This window comes from Gossypium arboreum, chromosome 10 (genome assembly GCF_025698485.1).
Source record: "Gossypium arboreum isolate Shixiya-1 chromosome 10, ASM2569848v2, whole genome shotgun sequence".
In the NCBI taxonomy this organism is placed as follows: domain Eukaryota; kingdom Viridiplantae; phylum Streptophyta; class Magnoliopsida; order Malvales; family Malvaceae; genus Gossypium; species Gossypium arboreum.
The window spans coordinates 6,164,811-6,184,137 of NC_069079.1; the positions used below are offsets into that span (position 1 = coordinate 6,164,811).

Genomic DNA, 19,327 nt, shown 5'->3' on the forward strand with positions numbered 1-19,327 from the left:
CACATCTAGCCTTCCGGTGCCATAGGACTTCCTCTAATTCAAGGATTTTCTCAAATTTCATTCTAAGATCATTGTAAAAATACGAGAGTTTTTTGGACTCATTTTTCTCTAATGCCATTTTGGTTTCCCTTGAGCATGCCATAATAATCTTTTTCCTAGTCTAATATTACAGAACACTATTTGATTCTATTTTTTAACTATTGTGACAAATCATAATGAGATATTATTGGATTGTTGCCTTATTGATTTAATAAGCTCTCCAAACAGCTCATGTGTTAGCCAACCTAAAAATAATTAGAATAAATTTTAATGGCTTATTGATTCACGGACTTCGGCCTTTATAAAAAAATGTTGAAAAAGCCTCGATTTGCAACCATTCAAACTAATTTTGTTCTACCTTTTGTTGGAACAGAAGTTGGACAAACTAGAGTGAACATAACAAATTCAAATTGTAAATAAGTCAAAGAGATAAGAGAGAATCGATACACAATATTTATTAACACAATTCGGATTCACGAATCCTACTATACGAAACCTCACTTAGAGAATTGTTTTGCTCAACAATTTATTTGGTACAATTATTGGCTGAAACCTAATGTACCCTCTCCTAATGAATAATTGCAACCCCAAAATCGAACCTAAATTGTTACAAATTACTCTCCCCAAATACAAAGCAAATCGAGAAGCTAACTATTTATAGCTTTTCTCTAACATTAATCAACAGCTAAGAGATAAGAAACGATCACTAATTTAAACAATGATTTTATCTAAATATTTATCCTGACAAATAATCCCATAAACAACAGCATAATCATATATCGCATGGTTGCTAGAAATGCCCTTATCCGAAAAGATAAGTATAAACTCTAACAAATCAAATAGTTTAAACTTTTCATGCTACTTCAAAATATGCGTGATGGTGCTGATAGCTCTGAAGTATTGGGCCCAAAAGTCACATATTGTCAATTGTTGGTCTATCCCTTATTCTAACAGGTTATGGAACAATAGAACAGCCATAACTCCTACAGTGATCTATGGTCTAACTTATCTCTTTCTAGGTGATAGATCACAGTTCCGGTCATAGCCTACTCCAAGTAAAGTCCCCCCGAATCCCTGATATTATCGACAAACATGAACTTTCGAAACCGGTCATAGCCTCCTGAATAAATTGACTCCGTCATCAATCAAGCACGAACTAAAGATCCAAAATATATAAAATTAAAAAAACTATTTACGAAAATTTATTTGATAACATATTAATTATAAAAGTTCAAAAATTATATAAAATTCATTTTTTTAATTTATCAAATATTATTATAATTTATAAATTCTAAAAATAAAAATTATATACAATTACATAGAATATAAGTAATTAAAAGTATATAAAATTTTGATAACTTAAAAGAGTTTCAAATAAAAGATAAACAAGACTGTCGAATTAATGTCGGTATATGACAGCCTAATCCAGTGTAAGAAATACAGTGAACAAAAATAATTTATCACTTTTCACAAGACATGCACATTTTTTCTCTAACAAATATTGAAAATAATTTACATGCAAGAAGTCAAATAGTCTAAAATAGTGTTTGTTCATCATATAAAATTACAGAAAAGACTGTTATTACAAATTTCATTGGCCTATAAAAAGTGGCACTCTTTTTTCCTTTTTCGAGTTACAATAAAACACTAACAATGACCAAAGAATAAAAGATTACAATACTTGAATAAGATTCAATTTTAAAAATAAAATAAAATAACAAAAAGAAACCCCTAAGAACCCCAACTATTAAGCCTGACCCTACAGCACAAACACCCAATCTACTATATGAAAAGAAAAGTCTATTATAATTACAGAGTATGCACATATTTTGGCAGCACATAAATTCTGCATTGTGCAAATATGGCAACAGAGTGAAGGGGGGGACAAAGGGATGGCTTCACTCATTCCGTATGCTGTAACAAGAATGAGAAACCAGAGTGTCCACGAATCAGAGGTGGCGGATCGATTTCAGCCACCTCTATTTGTTGCATTGACTTGGAGATATCATCCATAGAGAATGGAATGCTACAAGAGAAAAGACCTAAATGTTACAGAAATGGGCGAAAAGCAATACTACCAATAAAAAGGTTATGTATGTGATGATAACTGGTACCTTGAATCATCATCCAGTAAAAATGAACTGCTGACAGCATTGTTGGAGTCCTCAGTCATCTTAACTCTCATACTCGCAATTACCTGCAGCGAGAACATTTTTGGGCAGAAGTAGCCGTTATATCAAAAGATAATGTTTGAGGTATTGACTTTTGTAACAGATAATGGGTAAATGACAATTCTATATGTAGAGACAAAAGCGGGAACTGGTGATGCAATCGAAATTGTGAATTATATGGTAAGGCAAAGACCATAACAGAACTATTAAGAATTTGTAGGACAAAGCAAGGTTCCAGGTAATTCAATTAGAATCCAGAAATGCTGGCAATGAAAAATGTATGCATGCACACATATCCAACTGTGAGAACCATCTTGTGGTAACTATCAGAAAGATTTGAAAGGTGAGGAATAAAAAGACCAGCATTTTTAACTTACATCTGAAGAAACACTGTGTGTACCATATTTGTCATCCCAGTACATTGTACTTATCCTGTACAGCTGCTGTATGCTAAGCACCTGGTATTTGAAAAAACCAAAAGGAAAAATCAGAGAAATGAAGTGAGAAAAGGAGGATTTAGGAGGTGCAAAAGGTGTGTAGGCAACTCACAGGGCAAAGATCATTGGTTATCTCTTTCAAGGTCTTTTTGGGCTTCTGGTGTATGACCTATTTTGGAAGAAAAATTCAAATGAAAACAAAGTTTAATAAGAGATTAAAAAAAAAAGAAAAAAAAAGAAGCAAAAGTTTAAATGTCATGGTAGCAGTGTAGCACTAAAGACAAACCAGGAAGCCAACTGCTTGTCTAATATGCTTCAGCTCATCCCAAGCTGAGCCTGCAAACTGAAAGTAAAGCACGCATTCAACATTTCTTCTATTAAAAAATCAGTAAAAAAATGAGTTGATGATTGATTGCTTGTTAGAGTACAGTGTTGCTACCTCCTCAGTTGCATCATGGCACCATTGTTCCAGCTCAGCTAGCCCAGCTTTAACGTACTCCCCATTGCTGAATGAGCAACATTCACGCCGCAAAAGAAGGCTGCAAAAACATATCTAAAATGTAAATAAAAATAGTTTGATATATGATAAGCAATCAAGAACAAGAAGATAGAACCTCAAAGTTTTCGTACTTTTTTAGTGCATTTACCTATTAAACAATTGAACATTAATGAATGAAAATGTCTGAGTGAAGACTTTGCAAATTAAGAATGAAGGAACCTGCAGGGACAAGAGAGCAAAGAGAATTATGTTGCCATAATGGAAAGCAATTCACTTTTGGTCAAGGCATAACTGGCCCTCACTCACATAATTGGCCCTCATTGTCTTCAAGTAATTGTTTAAAGTTTTCACTATGCTTTGCCAGTGCGCAATAAGAGCTTGTTGAGCCACAGCATTAGCTTGAGAACGTCCCTTCCCTAGGCTAGCCCGGGAAGTTCTGGGTGCCTGCATCGTAATCGTAATGGACATGAATAGGGAGCAAAAATGATTTTGTTATTGCAAAAAGTAAGAGTACTTAACAACACAAACCGTTAACATGGCTGCAAACAAAGCAACAGTGTTGGGTCAAAAACCATTTATTTGAACTGTTGGCTGTCAGTTTTACCTTAAACCACAAAATTCAAACATATCTAAAATCTATCCTAGTTCTTAATAAATATGCTAATTAGAAGAAATATAGAATGTGCAGTGACAAATAAATCATAACGGTGAGCAAAAGTGAAGTAGTTTAGTTTACAAGAATCCACAAAAGAGCTGGTTACAGAATAGAAAAAGTAGAAATCAATGGAAAAAAAAGAGTAGCTCAGGTTTGATTGCATATAAAAGACCTCAAGTCTCAATTTTGAAACTTGAAAAATGAAGCAAATTCAAGTATTTTCTCCTATTATTGTAACTGCTAAAAATGTTGGGCAGAATTGCTCTATATACCTGAATACATGATGCAAGCACTGGAGATATCTCCTTTTTCAAATTGTCCCTTATCATTCCATATATCTTCTCAAGGAAGGCTGTCAGTTGCTGTTTGAAAAGCAAAGCTGGATATTTTGCTTCAACTTGTCGTAGGTCATCAAGACCACCAAGCAGCCGGCCATTAAGAAATGAGAAACCAGCAGTTTGTGGAGAACCTCGAAGTCCCTAAGAGGTTAAGTCAGAAGACAAAAAGGAAAAGAATTAAAAAACTCGATCAAGCTGCAGGTTGAGGTAAATGTATGACAGTAAAGATACTTTAAAGGTTATCCCTACTTGAGACATCCTTCCAAATAGAGAAGCTGAAGTTGATCTTCGCCTTTGAGGAGTTAGGCTTGCTGCACCACTTGCTTTGAGCGTGCGTTGCAGCAGCAATAGTAGAGTGGATGAATTTGATAACCAATAGGATAACAAGTCATTGTTATCTGCCACCTAGAGTTAGGCAATATTTTAAACATGAGTATTTATACAGCAATAAAAGAAACAAAAGAAAATTACTGCTTTATAAATTATCCCATTGAAAAATTTCCATGCAATCTACCTTGAATCAAATTGATCAGCCACAAAATAAAGGTTGATTTGTTAATACCTCTATTGATGCCCCTATGGTTTGAATTATCCGATCAAAAATACTTGTTCTTTCAACTTCAAATGATCTCCAATGGAGCAGGCATTTATATATTAGGCAAGCAGCAACTGGCTTGCCCCCGGAGAATCCTAAATCTTGAGAAATACACTTTATTAGAAGTTCCTGATTCTCCTGCACCAATCAGAATAAAGCCATTAATTGTAGTTCATCAAAGCCTTCCAAAAAACCAAAACAAAAAATCTAAACCTCTTGATAAAGATCATTTTCATGTTAATAAGTAAGCATCTTTCTAATGGCCAAAGGAAAGAGGCATGCATCTTTTTCAAATTTCAGAACTGACCTGTTGCTTTTCATTAAGAGACTTTTGGGGCTTCTCCTCAGTCTCAGTTAACTGTGGATTTGGTAGCGCTTTCTTTATTTCTTCATTCACAACATTACCATTCTCAGGAGTTCTCTGAAATTTCAGAAAATAAAATCAAAACATAAACCTCCATAATATACAAGGTATTTAAAAAAAAAAAAGACTTCTAAGCAATCAGTACCTGAAAAATTGTCGTCTTGGGTCTCACTGCCAAAGCTCTGCCTGTTGGTGACATGGAGAGTGCTTGTTGACGGAGTACCTGATTCTCTGATTCTAAATTAGAGAGCTTCTCTTCTAGCCTGAACCATGGGAAGAATAAAAAGTTGATAAAGGCTTAAGCTGTAAATCATGTCCAATCCTAGTCATGCAATAGACCATTATATACACAAACTGTTGGTGTGAGAGCTAGCAGCCAAAGATATTTAGTCAACCTAATCAACAATGTAACACATGCGCAGATTACAATAACTCCAAATATAGTTGACAAAACTATGGCAAAAGGACCACCATAAGATCGAATGCCTTTGCTGCAAATTATCCAAATAGGTAATAGCAAGAAAAGAAATGGAGACACCATAATCAAGCAATGTAATCCTAACTGATCTTACTGAAACAGTAGTGATCAACCAATGAATTCATTTTCAATATCATGGTATTAGTGACAAACCTCTGCACTGAATCTTGAAGCTGATCTACTGTCTTCCCAGCATCTTCAAGCTTCTTAGTCAGATCCACATTTTTGGCCTGCTCAGTGGCATGAGCTTGCTTTGCCTCCTTAGCTGTTTGCTTTTCAGCCAGTAGCAAAGCCTGTACGGATTTAGAAATTCGTTCATCAGAGTCAAGAGATGCATATTGGACACCAAAGGCTAGAAAGCCTCCTGTAATCACCAAAGGTTAAAGGCAGCAATGTTTTTGAGCAAGCATCTGGTCAAAGGATAAGCTCCTTCAAACTTAGATCACTTGGACTTCATTCCTTTTGTCCAGATAAATTTGTGCAATACAAATCAAGAGAATCCAGAAATTGTCTAAAGAAAAAGTAAAACTGTTGGAATTCCTTAAATTAAGCAGATTTTCTACCTTAGTTCTAGGAATTTCCTTGTACTATTAGCCATAATCAAATTACTAATTTTTAGGGATAGGCTAATTTCTAGAGATTATTTCCTTTTTATTTTTCCTGCTATTCTTTAAAAGGCTATAGTCAGATTAGAAAAAATAAGAATAATTCTTCTTCGTAAACTTGTTCAAAAACACCTACAGATTTACATTGGAGCAAAAGCATTTGAGCAGTACAAACCATGCAAACTCCATACAAGTAGAAAATATGATGCAACGTATGAATATAGGGCTCTCTCAAATGCTTTTTGATATACCATCCTTGAATACTAGCATAACCAATTTTTTTCTTCAAATAACGAAATAGAAAATTAAAATAATCTTTCAGACTCAGCATAATCAAACGGCCACACTCTACTTAAGGAAAAATTATATACCATATCAGACAAGAATGGATGAATACCTTCAACTTCTCAACTTCAGATGTCAACGAATTTATCTTTTCTGTATCTTGAACAATAACAGGAGTTTCTTTGACAACAGGAGGTGCTTCCTCAATGGCTTTTCGTGCTGCCTCTCTTTCCTTGATAACCATAGATTTAGCTTCTTCCACTTCTGATTGCATTTCATGCAGTGCATCTTGCAATTTTGCAATTTCTTGAGCTTTTGCCTCCTCATGATCAGTCTGCATTTAAGTTCAAATAAGAATAGCATAGACCTAGTAAACTATAAGAATACCAACTCCAGCATTAAACTATTCAAGTAAAAAATTAAAAGGCTTTGGTAAGCAATAATATAACTACGCTACCCTCAATCGCTTTTCAAGTTGTAGACGCCATGTAAGTTCCTCCACCCGCTTCTCTAGCTTGTCCTTTGCCGCCTTCAAAGCTCCAGTTTCTCTTGCAGCCTAAATAAATTTAGAAAAATCAGGTTTAGCTTGGATAAGCAACCAAATTTGCATTAATATTTTGACATGTATAAATTAAGCAGCAAAAGACAAACCATTTTGAGCTTTTTGAGCTCTCTTCTAGCAACTCTGCACCTCCAGCCACACTGTGAAACTAATACAGCCTTCTGAAGACTCTTATAATAAGAATAAGCTTGGTAGCAACGCCAGTGAGCCTGCAGATCACCAGGAGTTAAGAACCAATAACATTTATCATAACTAAAGAGTTAAAGCCCTTTTAAGCACCGATATGTTAATAGTAGAACTTCCCATATGGTAAATACAGTATCCTTCTATGTTTTCAATAAAGATGTCAAGTTACTCTACCTGTATGGTAATGGCAGCTTTAGTCTGCTTCCTGAACCTAAACTCATTGCGAGCAGTCATCGACCTTAATCCCGTCTGCAATAAAATAGCAGATTTCCTCATTGTCAAATAGGATTTTCTGTCAATGTGTCGGCGCAAATTCTTCTGAATATTCAAAGCTCCAGCTTCTCTCCTCAGTTCATCATATATTTTGCGTGCCATATTACCTACAAATTGTGGAAGAAGATTAAATCAGAACTCCAAGCCAGGTCCATAAGGAAAAAGAAGGAGAAATGAAGCTAATAACTGAATAACTGAAAGGGAAATGTTATACTTTCCAAAAGCAGAAAGAAAGAGCTATTCTCCTAGCACAATTTTGAAACTTGGATTTGTTTTTTACCTCATTTATTAACAATTTTCAACACCCAATGCATCAGGATGATTAATTTTGTCACTCTCACAAAGCGAAAAGAAAATTACAACAAAAACTCCCAAAAGTTTTAAACATACATCTCAGTCAGAATAATTGTCACTGTTTTCACCTCTAAAATTCTTAAACACAGCTTACACACATCTAGACATTGAAAAAGGCAGTACCATGGAGACATGACCATTTCCAGCAGAAAACTATAGAAGGTAGGCTTTAACAGAGTTCAAAAAAACACCTCTCAAATAAGACTGCAGACTGATAGCAGCCCCACGTAATGAGATGAATTCCTTGCGAGCAATATATGTACGAATCTGTCGCTGAATGGTCCTGGCTGCATTTCCAAGCACCTCTGCTCTCCTAGCATCCAACTCTGCCATCTGACCTGCTCTAAGGAAAATCTTTGTCTTCCCCACCTGCAAATACACATCATCCAGGGAAAAAAAATGGAAAAAAACACTGTTATACAAGGCCGCAAAGAAATGACATTTCTTGAAAGTGAGGAAAAGACGTTAAGAACTTAAAAGATGTCAGCAAGCCCATGTTAACCAAAAGCACTCGATACTTCTGCAAGAGCTTTCACAATTGCAGCCATCCTTTTCATTTCACAGGGTGAAGGAGGGAGCATACCGCATTTCCTTCCCTTCAGAAAAGTTGGTGACAATATTTTATCCCATTTACATTCTTTTTCTATAATATATAACTGGAGAGAGTGCAGCAAAGATACACTTCAATTGGGTATATAATTTTCTGAAGCTAAACCAACTTCTAAGAACCCTACAGATTATGTACTTTCAATGTATTGGCCAAAAAGAAAATTACTGAAACTCCAATAATGAATAAAAATATTATTTTCATCATTTTCAGCAATGAAATAGAAGGGATTCAAGAGAATTTAACTGCTTATTAGGTAAATTTACAAGGATCGAAGCTTAAGTTGCAGATGAATATAGGAAGGAAGGTGACTTTCTCTGTAGGTTGATAACATTTTCCAAGAAAAAGCAAGCAATTTAAGGATCCGATTAAAAAGTTTCCTGTTAAGTACGGTAACCAAAAGAATAACTACCACCAATCAAAATATTATTTTGCCAGGTTTATTAAATAACAATGGATACACATTAAAATGAAAATGATAAAAAGAGATTACCTGATATCCTTTCAGTCCCTTCTTATCAAGTATCAGTTGACATGCAACCTTATCATCGTAACTGAAGAAAAGAGAGAATACCAGATGAAACTCTATTAGTTAGTTGTTGTTCAATCAAAGAAAATCATAGCAGATCTTCTAAAATGTATACAAGCATGAAACACCTAGAACCATTACTGAAACTTACTTTCCTTCCAAAACATCCGGAGCAAGTAGACCAAAACGATTGAGAAAATCGTAAAATGTACGTCTGGTAGGATATCCAGCACAGCTGATCCTAATTGCTTCAAGAACACCCTAGAAGAGAAACAAATACAAATTTTAGTCAAGACAGTGTGTGAAAACCAAAATATGATGAACCAAGAGAATCTTGACAGGTAACACTCGGATTCAACAATGGCATTAATAGCATATAAATACTCACACCACAGCGTAGTTGTTGAATGACATTGAAATTCTCAAAAATAGCAGGCTTCAGGACATTATTTGGTTTCACACATCTAATGTAGTGGGGTTCTGTAGCACTCAAGGTCTCCATCAGAGATTGAAGTTGTAGCTGCAATTTAGACAAATTGTTAACAATTTATCATTATCAGAGCATAAAAGAAAATAACAAAGTTGTGATGCATGGCAAGTCTTTCAAAATCATTCAAGCTTAGTGAACAGCCAATATGCTATCCAAAGTAGAGCAACCAACATAATGAAAAATGTTATAAGCAGGTGGAAGCACTAAGCATATAAACCATGACCCAACTGGAGAAATAGAAAATCCTAAAAGCATCAGTTGACTGCTAACGCACTGGAAGTAGTAAATGGTTGCCATGTCTTAGCCAACTCGCCATCATGATTTAAACATGATAAAAGCCAAGAGATAGTCAACCAGGAAAATTCATATTTTCAATCAGTTTTCATTCACCAGTTTCCACGAGTTTACCATATTTCAAGCTCTGGAATCAAAGTAAAACAGAGCACCATGAGCACTTAATTAAATAAAACCCTACAGTAAAAGAAGTCATATATAAGCTGACCCCAAATTTAACAAGAGAGGAAGGGTGAGCAAAATTGTTGGGTAAAAGAGTAAAATATGATGCAGCCAGGGCATTAGCAATATAAGCAAGAAGTCTATTATATCTATATGCTACAAGCAAACTTACAGATAAGGAGAAAGGACAAGCAAACCTCCGTGAAAGAAAGTTAAACCAACAATAGGGCAGCTATAAATGGAATGTTGTAATCACATAACTGTGCAACTGACCAAGAGAGATTGACTATGATAAAATACCTTGAAGCGCGATCCAATGGAAGAAAATTTTGATGACTTTGATGATTCTTCTGGAAGTGGAGGAAAAAGGCTTCTCACAAAAGAACACTCTGATGCAGTCAACAGAGCTTGATGCTCAGCCACAACATAATCTTTGTTTTTGTCCAGAAACTGATTTGCTTGATAGGTTACCTAGTCAGTGGATAAAGACATCAAAAATTGTGAACAATCTACAGCCAACAAGGATAAGGTTCATATACTAGGAAAAAAAGGTTTACCTCCCCTGCATAGTGTGAGATGGTAAAATCAGTACGGGAAAGCTTTGGTTTGATAAAACGCTTATTATTTTTGAAAGTCTGGTACAACTTCTGTGCAAAAGTCTCATGGGTAGACTTGGGGAACATGCTGCATTGATGAAAATAAACACAAGAACATTGGCCAAAGGAAAGAATAAGAGACAAAGTATAGAACTAAATAAATTAACCTATCATAGATTAAAATCATTTGGAACCAAGAATTATTAACCAAAGCAGCATACCAGGCTTCATCTAAAAGCGCAATTATTCCTCCAGGCTTCTGTTATATATTGGGTTACACAAAATAACATATTAGAATAAGGGGGAAATGAATATGACAGAAAAAGAAAGATGCAAAATCTATTTGCTGATATAAAAGTATCTTGCAAAGAAAAAAAAAATTGAAAAACTATATGAAAACAAACTATAAACCTTTTCAATTAGGTCCAAGACATCTTGATTGTCAACAAACTCGATGTAGCTCCAATTAATTTCTTCTTTTGTATATTCTTCCTGCTCCATCTTGAATACATGCTGCAAACATATATTACAATGGATGATAATCAGTCTTACTAAATCTCCAACCCATGGCCAGGCCTATTTATGAAGAAATCTAACCTGATTGAAATGTTGCTGCAGCTTTTCATTCGTGAAGTTGATGCAAAACTGTTCAAAGCTGTTTTAAACATCACAAGTCAAGCTTGTATTGGAGTAATATTACTATTACAAAAGCAACTTCCAAGTCTGCAAAGTTAACGTGTTACCTATTACACTTAAAACTTTCAAAACCATAAATATCAAGAACTCCAATTATTGACTTTGAGTTTGGATCCTGTCCAATCGAAACGTTAATTTTATCCACAAGCCTGTAAGCAAGAATGTAGATAGAACAATTAATATTTAACATATAAAAAAAAATAAGACAATTTTAGTTCAAATCATTAAGCAGGAAAATGGAAAAGGGCACCGGTTTAATTAGTACTATACCAGTCAAATAACCGAGAATATACTGTTTTGGCCAAAGCATCCCTGCTGGCAACTGCATTCTCAGGGTCAAGGCTTCTTGTGATAATTTCTTCTGGAGTTACCATGACACGTTTGATGAGGGCATCTTCCAAGCTCTGGGCATCACACCTATTAATGATTTTGATTGATGAGTAGGAAAATACAACTGTTTAACAATCATTAAGAGAATGCAACATACACACTGAGAATATGGAAATGTTAAAGATAAATACCGAAGAAGTTCGGCGGTCATATTAAGGTGGAATCTAGACTTTTCATCCTTGACAACTGAGGAATCTATTTCCTTTCCCTTGGCAAAATTAATGTTCCCAAGGTGAAGAATTGCAGCAACTACTCTAAAAATTGACTCCTGAAATTTAAGGTATATCATTTGTGTTAATAAAACATCACAAAAACACAAATGGCCTGAACCCTAAAAAGTGATATGGTAACACCTGTTCTTCGTCATTGATTCCAACAATATCCATAGCCCTTCTGGTTGCAAGATACTCGTGAGCATCATTTACACCATCCAACTCATAGCAACTTGATTGATTTAGATAACGGAAAGTTTTTGGGCTGCCCAACTTATATCTTTCAATATCCTGCAGAATTTAGAAAATAAAAATATATATTATATATTTTACAAATACAAGGATCAATGTTGCTCAGACTTGATTACGAGTACCAGGTGTTGGTACATGTCTAGATGTTGACTCGTCAATTTCCTTGAACTTAGGATAACATGGGAAAAGGGTCTGAGAGGAGGATAAGTCTGCAGGGACTAGTTTTTGGCATACAAACATATATATAAATAAGGTTACACGATTTATTTGTTTGAACATGAGAGTTAATTTCAACTTATGTGACAATTGTAAGGGATGGTGAACATATCAATTTGTTTTCTTGCATTTACGATAAACATAAAGTCAACTTACTGAAGGGGAACTATGAAATTCAACAGTTGCATATTTTAAGGAGATTTGGAGGTCTACTTGTGCAGAACTGGGCCCAAAAGGCTTAATTCGTAATATCTCAGGGCCCAAAATCCAACCTCATCGAAAACTACACTTTTGTTTACTTCCTAACACAACAACAGGTAAGTACAAAAAAATAAATAAATAAAAATAATGCAGAGACTGGTTTTTTTCTCTTTTAAATGTGAAACCAAGAAGAAGACATGACCAACCACATATTTTCCTTCTTTCTTTTCTCTCTATTTTACTCTCTTTTTCTTTTTTCTTTACTAATTGATTTCTCGTTTTTCTCACTTTGAAAGTTCCCAATGTTTTTCACCTCTCTCTCCTCTTACCCATGATGTTAACAGTAAACTAGAGATCTCTATTGGCTTTGGGGTTCAGATCAAAACACGAAGACGAGTTCAAAGGTTTTACCAACATCAAACACAGATATCAAATCATATCAAGGTCATTTTGTGTCAACACCCATCATTCTCACTTTTTACCGAGTCCAAGCAACAAAGAAGGGGATCACTAGCAATATTAAAATTGCTTGATGAAAAGAACATAAACATCAAAACAAAACCAAAACATGGCAACACACCTCAGGTGGTGCAGCACACAGAAGGTAAAAGCAGTGGTAGTTCCTCTCAGGATCAGAAATTTGGCAAACACGAGATCTTTCAAGCAAATAGGTTCTGATTGCTGCCCCAGATATCCTTCCATTCTTGTCAAATTGGATTTCAACAAATTTACCAAAACGACTGCATTGGGAAGTCTCAATTAAAATTAAGGAAACAATGCCAAGAAGAATACTAAATATGCATAATCTGTTGTAATGGAAATCAACAAATACTCTAGCAACACTATAAACTCATAAGTTATCATATTTCTATAACACTACAATAACAAGTGCACACCTTGAATTGTTGTTCCTAACCGTCTTAGCATTGCCAAATGCTTCAAGAACTGGATTGGACTGCAATATTCAGTAGCAGAACAAGAAATAAGATGAAGAAAATTGCAATCAATTTTGTTCTCCAAAAAGAAAATGTACGGGTTACCTCCAAAACTTGCTGTTCAACTGTGCGCCCTTCTACTCCAGATCGCCCACCCAAGAATGCAAGATATCTCATGAGCATTTTTGTGGTCTCAGTTTTACCAGCACCACTTTCTCCACTAACCAGAATAGAATTGCTTTTACCTTCATTAATCATTGCCCTAATTTTTTTATGAAACAGCACAAAGTAAGAATTCAAACAAATAGAAAGCAATGTCTACCATGGGATGAAAGAGATTGATAACTAATCACCTATATGCAGCATCACCAACTGCAAAAACATGGGGACTTAGTTCTCCAAAAGTAGCTCCTTTATATTGTTCCATCATATGAGTATCATAGAGATGAGGTAATCTTTGAAATGGATTTACCGCAATCAGGATATTGCCGGTGTACGTCTAAGACAGTAAATGTATTAAAATGGTAAGAATATGCTTCAAGTTCTTCCTTTAGTATCTAAGTACCTCTAGCTGTTGGTGCATTTATATACACACGCATATAAAAAGAAATACAAGTATTGACTCACATAGATCTCATTAAGTTCATATCTTGTAGCCAAGTTTTGCAAAACTCCAGGTTCGTGCAAATATGAAAGCTTAGTCATGTCATCTACTCCACCAGGTGGTGCTTCTGTATCCTTTGGAAAAGCTTTTGATATATTTGTGACAACCTGCACAAAGCAATCCAATTGATTATATCTACATATATGCACCACAACCATCAACTTAGCTAACAGAAAAACATAGAGAATTTCCTCAGTTATGACCCAACATAATCAGGAAATAAACATATTGTGCCCATGTTCATTCTCATTTTTTTCCTCTTTCTTTTATTTTAATTTACAAAGGAAGGCTTGAGTGATCTTGTTTACTCCAGACTCAATATGCACTTTGACTACCTTTATCGTTACAATAATAATTTATCATTAGGAATTCGGGGAACATGTGTAGACTCAGACTTGAAACCCTCTCTTATTTTTATATATTTTATATTCTTCAGCATTGCGGGCAAACTCTGACCAAATCATTCTTCTTTACTAAAGAAACTACATTTTGTTCCTATACTTCTAGATAGAGCATCATCTACAATACTAGTATTTCATCAGTTTCTTTTTTCCATTTTTTCATCTAAATTATGAGCATTAGTAGCTTCGAAGCTAAAAGTAAGCACTCCATTGCTCGAATTTCCACTTACAATTACTTACCATGCAAAAACAAAACAGCTCCATCAATACTAATTAAGAAAGAAAAGATAAGGGAGCACTTACAGTTTTTCCATGTGCGGTGTTAACATGAATCTCATTTCCATTGATACGAATAACTTCTCCATCAATCCATGCTAAGCCAGGATCTTCAACCCATACATGAGAACCTATAATTATGTTATCTGGGCCAGCCTGAAAAATGAATTTCCCAAAATAGGAACTCAGACAGAGAAACTTTAACAATATGCATAGGATATATATATCAAATGTATAACCTAAAAGTCACAATGATCAAGAAAAAAGAAAAATCTAAGCTCAGGATAGTTAGAGTTCAGAAGAACCTAAAGCTAGAATGGATAAGAAGGCAAAATCTAAGTTGAGTTAGGGATATTCAGAGAAGATAATAATTCGTTAGTAACATTCTTTCAGAAATAACACATAGTCAACCAGAAGTCAACTGTTTTATAGAAGTAAAAAAGGCAGCAAAAACCATTCATGGAGAAACTATAACTTTTAAAAATAAATTATTCTTCGAAATTTACAAGTACTTTTAACTTGTAACATAAGGCAGTAATCCAAAAGACATCACCTCCTTACACAGATAAGTGCTCTTTGAAACATTAGGTACCTTCTGAACACGAATACTAAATGATAAACTAAGGTCATTGAAACATCAATGTCTGCTTCTAAGCACATTAAGCTAACTCGCCTATGACTACAATTGGCTGAAACAACTACAACATAAACTGAAAAATGCAACCATCCAAACTAAAAAATTGAACATAAAATAACTGGCAGCTTTCAAGCTAATCCCTCATTCATTTGCCTCTTCAAACCAATTCTATCACCAAATGAATCGAAATACCCATTCAAATACCTTGACAAGACTGCAAATAAATCATTGACATACAAGTTTCAAATGTTATTTGAGATATATTCATCCCAGAAAACTGCCTCCTCCTATGCTCTGTTAACAAACCCCACTTCCCTTCGAACTTACAGAATTATCAAATAGACAAATTACCCACTTCCTCAAATTAGAATTGTATGCAAAGTCAAGTCAAGCAGGGAAAACAAAGTCAAATTTCAAATTTCACAAATAGCACACGCCACAATCTTGTATTCTCAATAACATACAAGCAAAGACTAGATTTTGCTAAAAGCAAAACTAAAAGGCAAAAGAAAAACAGAAATATATTGAAGTGAGCCAGTCCTTACCATTGAAAACAGCAAATAAAAGACCTGATCTTTCAACTCATCCAAGTACGAACTCTCTTAGAAAACCAAACCCCCCCCCCCCAAATAAACTTTCAAACTTCTGAACAAAACCCAGAAATCCTCTGTTTTTGTTCTCTTCCCTCTTCAAACCCAAAGCTTGAAAGACCTTGTATATTCAAAATATCCCCCTCTCTCTAAACTCTGGGCTTTCCTTTTATTTCTTGTTTCTTCCTCCTTCCAAACTCTGGACAGTCTGCTTTTGAAAAAAAAAATATAGGTTTTTTGAAGTTTCAAAAAAAGATTGAATTTTTTGAGTTTCAGTTTTTTTTTTTTTTAAATTCCTCTCTCTCACTTCTCTGAATCAAAGCTATTTGGCGTTTGTGTGGTCAGCTGAGGATAGCAAGGTGTGGGGACAAAGGGTGGGTCCTACAGACCAACCTCTACCTCTCTCTCCTCTCTGCACCGTGCTTTGAGGACCTGTCTGTGTCCTCCTTTTTTTTTTTTTCCTTCCTTCTCTTTCTTTTCTTTCCTTTTCTTTTCCCCCAAACAGTCTTCAAAAATGAGACGCCAGCTTCAATATTTTGGCTAAATTTAAATCCAGGACGGTCACTGTTGACTAGTGTTTTTTTAAAATTGCCTTGTTACGAGATTTGCCCATACATTTTGCCTTTTATAACTTGATTGCCATTTCCTACAACAAATATAAATCATTTAATATTCAATAAAATAAGATTCTGTTTAGTTGATTTTTTATTATTAAATTCAATAATTAAAAATAATGGATAAATTGTAAATGGAATACCGAACAAGCACAATCTCAATAAATAAATCATTTTGAATTATTGTGAAACTAGTTTCTATTCATTTTATAATATTTTAAATTTATAACATTATTTTTTGTTTGAAGCCATTAATGAATTTTTTCAAAATAATTAAATAATTGAAAAATTAATATAAGTACAAAATTTTCTAACTGATTTAGAATAAATTATATTAATATCATTTTATCTTAAAAATACTTAATATTAAAACAATACAAAAACGTATGTGTAATTAAAATTAAAAAAACTATTTTAGAGTTTTCAAATTAATTTTTTAATAAATAAATTAAATATATGTGAAATAACAATAACAATTAATGAAATATAAAGTACATGTAATTTGAGTATTAAAATATAAATAGGTAAAAATTTGAATAATTTTATAGTATAAATTAAAACACAGAAGGATGTTTCTATAATTTAACCATTATTTAAATATAATGAAAATGTAAGTGGAAGCCCTCAATAGTTGAACCAAAAACACGAAATATACTCTCCGTTACTAATCCAATTTATAAGAGTATTATAAATTAAACTCTTCTTTTTATTGATTGAAGCTTTATTCTATTAGCATAGATAATATTATCACCAATCAGCCAACCAATTGGCTTATAATAAAAATTACCAAGTAACAAAATTTAATAGTTGAATAAAAAAAGTAAGTTCAATTTGTCATATTCACCTTCAAAACAGAATATAAAATTAACTGAAATTGATTGTTTAGTTATAAATAAAATTTTTGATTTTTTAGAATTCAAACTAAAATGAAAATTTTTATAAACATTTAGAGCTAAATTTATTATTAAACAGTAACAAAAGCCCAAATCAAGTGACCAAAATATTTTATTCCAAAAGTTTAATGACTAATCAGAAATTTTAATAGTTCAATAACTAAAATAGAATGAATGCAATAGTTTAATAACCATTTTTTAGTTTCCCCAATTATTTATTAATACAAATGTGAGAATTTAAGGTGAATAGTATTTTTACACAATGAATTTGTGTATAAATGAAACCATTTCCACCAAATCTATCTTATTTTGAAGTAAGCATTTTCAGCGTACAATTAATATTGCATAGAATAATTTATGAAATTCTGTAAATTGTAACAAGAAATTACTGAACAATACCTTTATGCATGGAAGGTAATGGAAATGTCTTTAATAACATAAATTATAGGAATATCTTTTGTATAATTAAAAGTTTTATGTAAGGGACGATACACATAATTATATATAATAGGACTCGATCGGTATCGGTATCATTGTTAGTGCAGGAGGATGTGAGTTCGAATGTACTAAAATGCATTATCCTTCTATTTAAATGTTGAAGAAGGTTTATAAATAGTTCTAAGTATTTTATAAAAAAAATAGTACATAATATCAATTTAATAATTTTAGATTTTCATTTATTATGTTAACCATTTATTAAATATTATGATTCAATAATGAATTATTTTTAGCATATATTTTAAATTGGTAAGAAATAAATATAAAAAGTAATTAAGATTTTAAAATAAAATATCGCATATTAACTTTGACCATGGAAGGCAATGTCAATGCCTTCTATAACAGGAAATATTGAAAACTTTTGTATAGATTTCATTGTTATTTTAAGGAAATATCAATGCCTTAATTATGTAAGTAATGCAATTTAGTGTAATAAGGGTAATTAACTATATTAAATGTAATAATATTTGTATATCTTTTTAATCCAAGATACACAATTTCTTAAAAATTTTAAGATACATAGTCAAGCTTTTTCATTGTTATATTTTTGCTAGAAAATCAATATAATGAAATAAATTGGTTTGGATTACCAATAATTATATTTTATTTTTGAAATATATAATTAAAGGTTCTGTACTATACATATACTCACAATAAGGACATACTTACGTCATACATGCATACATTATATCTAAAGGAGCTAACCTATATAAAAATCTATTACTATTCATTCGGAAATTCAAGTTTGAGTAGATTTTATGAATGAACAACTTTTAATCACCAAGCTAATCGGAAGAGTTCGCGATAATTGTGTTGAGCATATAACATTATGTCATCGATTTTAATAAATACCAATATATAATTTTCACTTGATAATAGATAGAAATCAAAGTTTAATTATATTAAGGTGTAAACATTAGATCATTAAATTATAATTTTGAAAAATATTTGTATAATATATATTAAAATTTTAAAATTATAGATGGCTATATATCAGGAAATGAAAACAATTTGTCTTTCAATAATATCTATATAATTTTGGGACAACTGTAAAATGAAAATATAAAGTTTGTAAACAACAATAATATTCCAATAGAAAAATTAAAAGTGAGATTAAATTTTATAAGGAATAAAAATCAATTCCTTGTCTCCTTATTTCGCATGAAAAGATAAATATTAAATTTATACATGTGCGAAATAAAGATAAATATTAAATTTATAAATGAATTTTAGTTTAATGTGTATTTTAATATATGAATTTTGATTTAGAATAATTATATTCTTGAAACTTAAATTATGACTTATATTATAAATAAAAATTTGATTTTAACTC

At 32.9% G+C, this 19,327-nt stretch overlaps 1 protein-coding gene across 1 annotated transcript; it reads right to left on the reverse strand.

Annotated features, from left to right (window-relative positions):
- Positions 1-1,570: 1,570 nt before the first annotated feature.
- LOC108473392 (myosin-17-like) lies at positions 1,571-16,611 on the reverse strand. The gene is made up of 38 exons (XM_017774920.2): positions 15,945-16,611; positions 14,790-14,918; positions 14,049-14,192; positions 13,775-13,920; positions 13,527-13,683; positions 13,383-13,441; positions 13,067-13,226; positions 11,959-12,108; positions 11,737-11,873; positions 11,486-11,632; positions 11,263-11,364; positions 11,117-11,174; positions 10,931-11,032; positions 10,741-10,778; positions 10,481-10,607; positions 10,224-10,394; positions 9,366-9,497; positions 9,129-9,238; positions 8,942-9,002; positions 8,033-8,210; positions 7,389-7,594; positions 7,118-7,237; positions 6,924-7,022; positions 6,579-6,800; positions 5,730-5,869; positions 5,244-5,361; positions 5,042-5,155; positions 4,702-4,872; positions 4,389-4,544; positions 4,074-4,280; positions 3,453-3,590; positions 3,295-3,365; positions 3,087-3,186; positions 2,934-2,990; positions 2,760-2,816; positions 2,588-2,668; positions 2,154-2,236; positions 1,571-2,065 (listed from the first exon to the last, which is right to left on the reverse strand). The coding sequence occupies exons 1-38, from the start codon at positions 15,945-15,947 to the stop codon at positions 1,942-1,944; spliced, it is 4,575 nt and encodes a 1,524-aa protein (XP_017630409.1). The 5' UTR covers positions 15,948-16,611; the 3' UTR covers positions 1,571-1,941.
- Between the last annotated feature and the right edge of the window lie 2,716 nt (positions 16,612-19,327).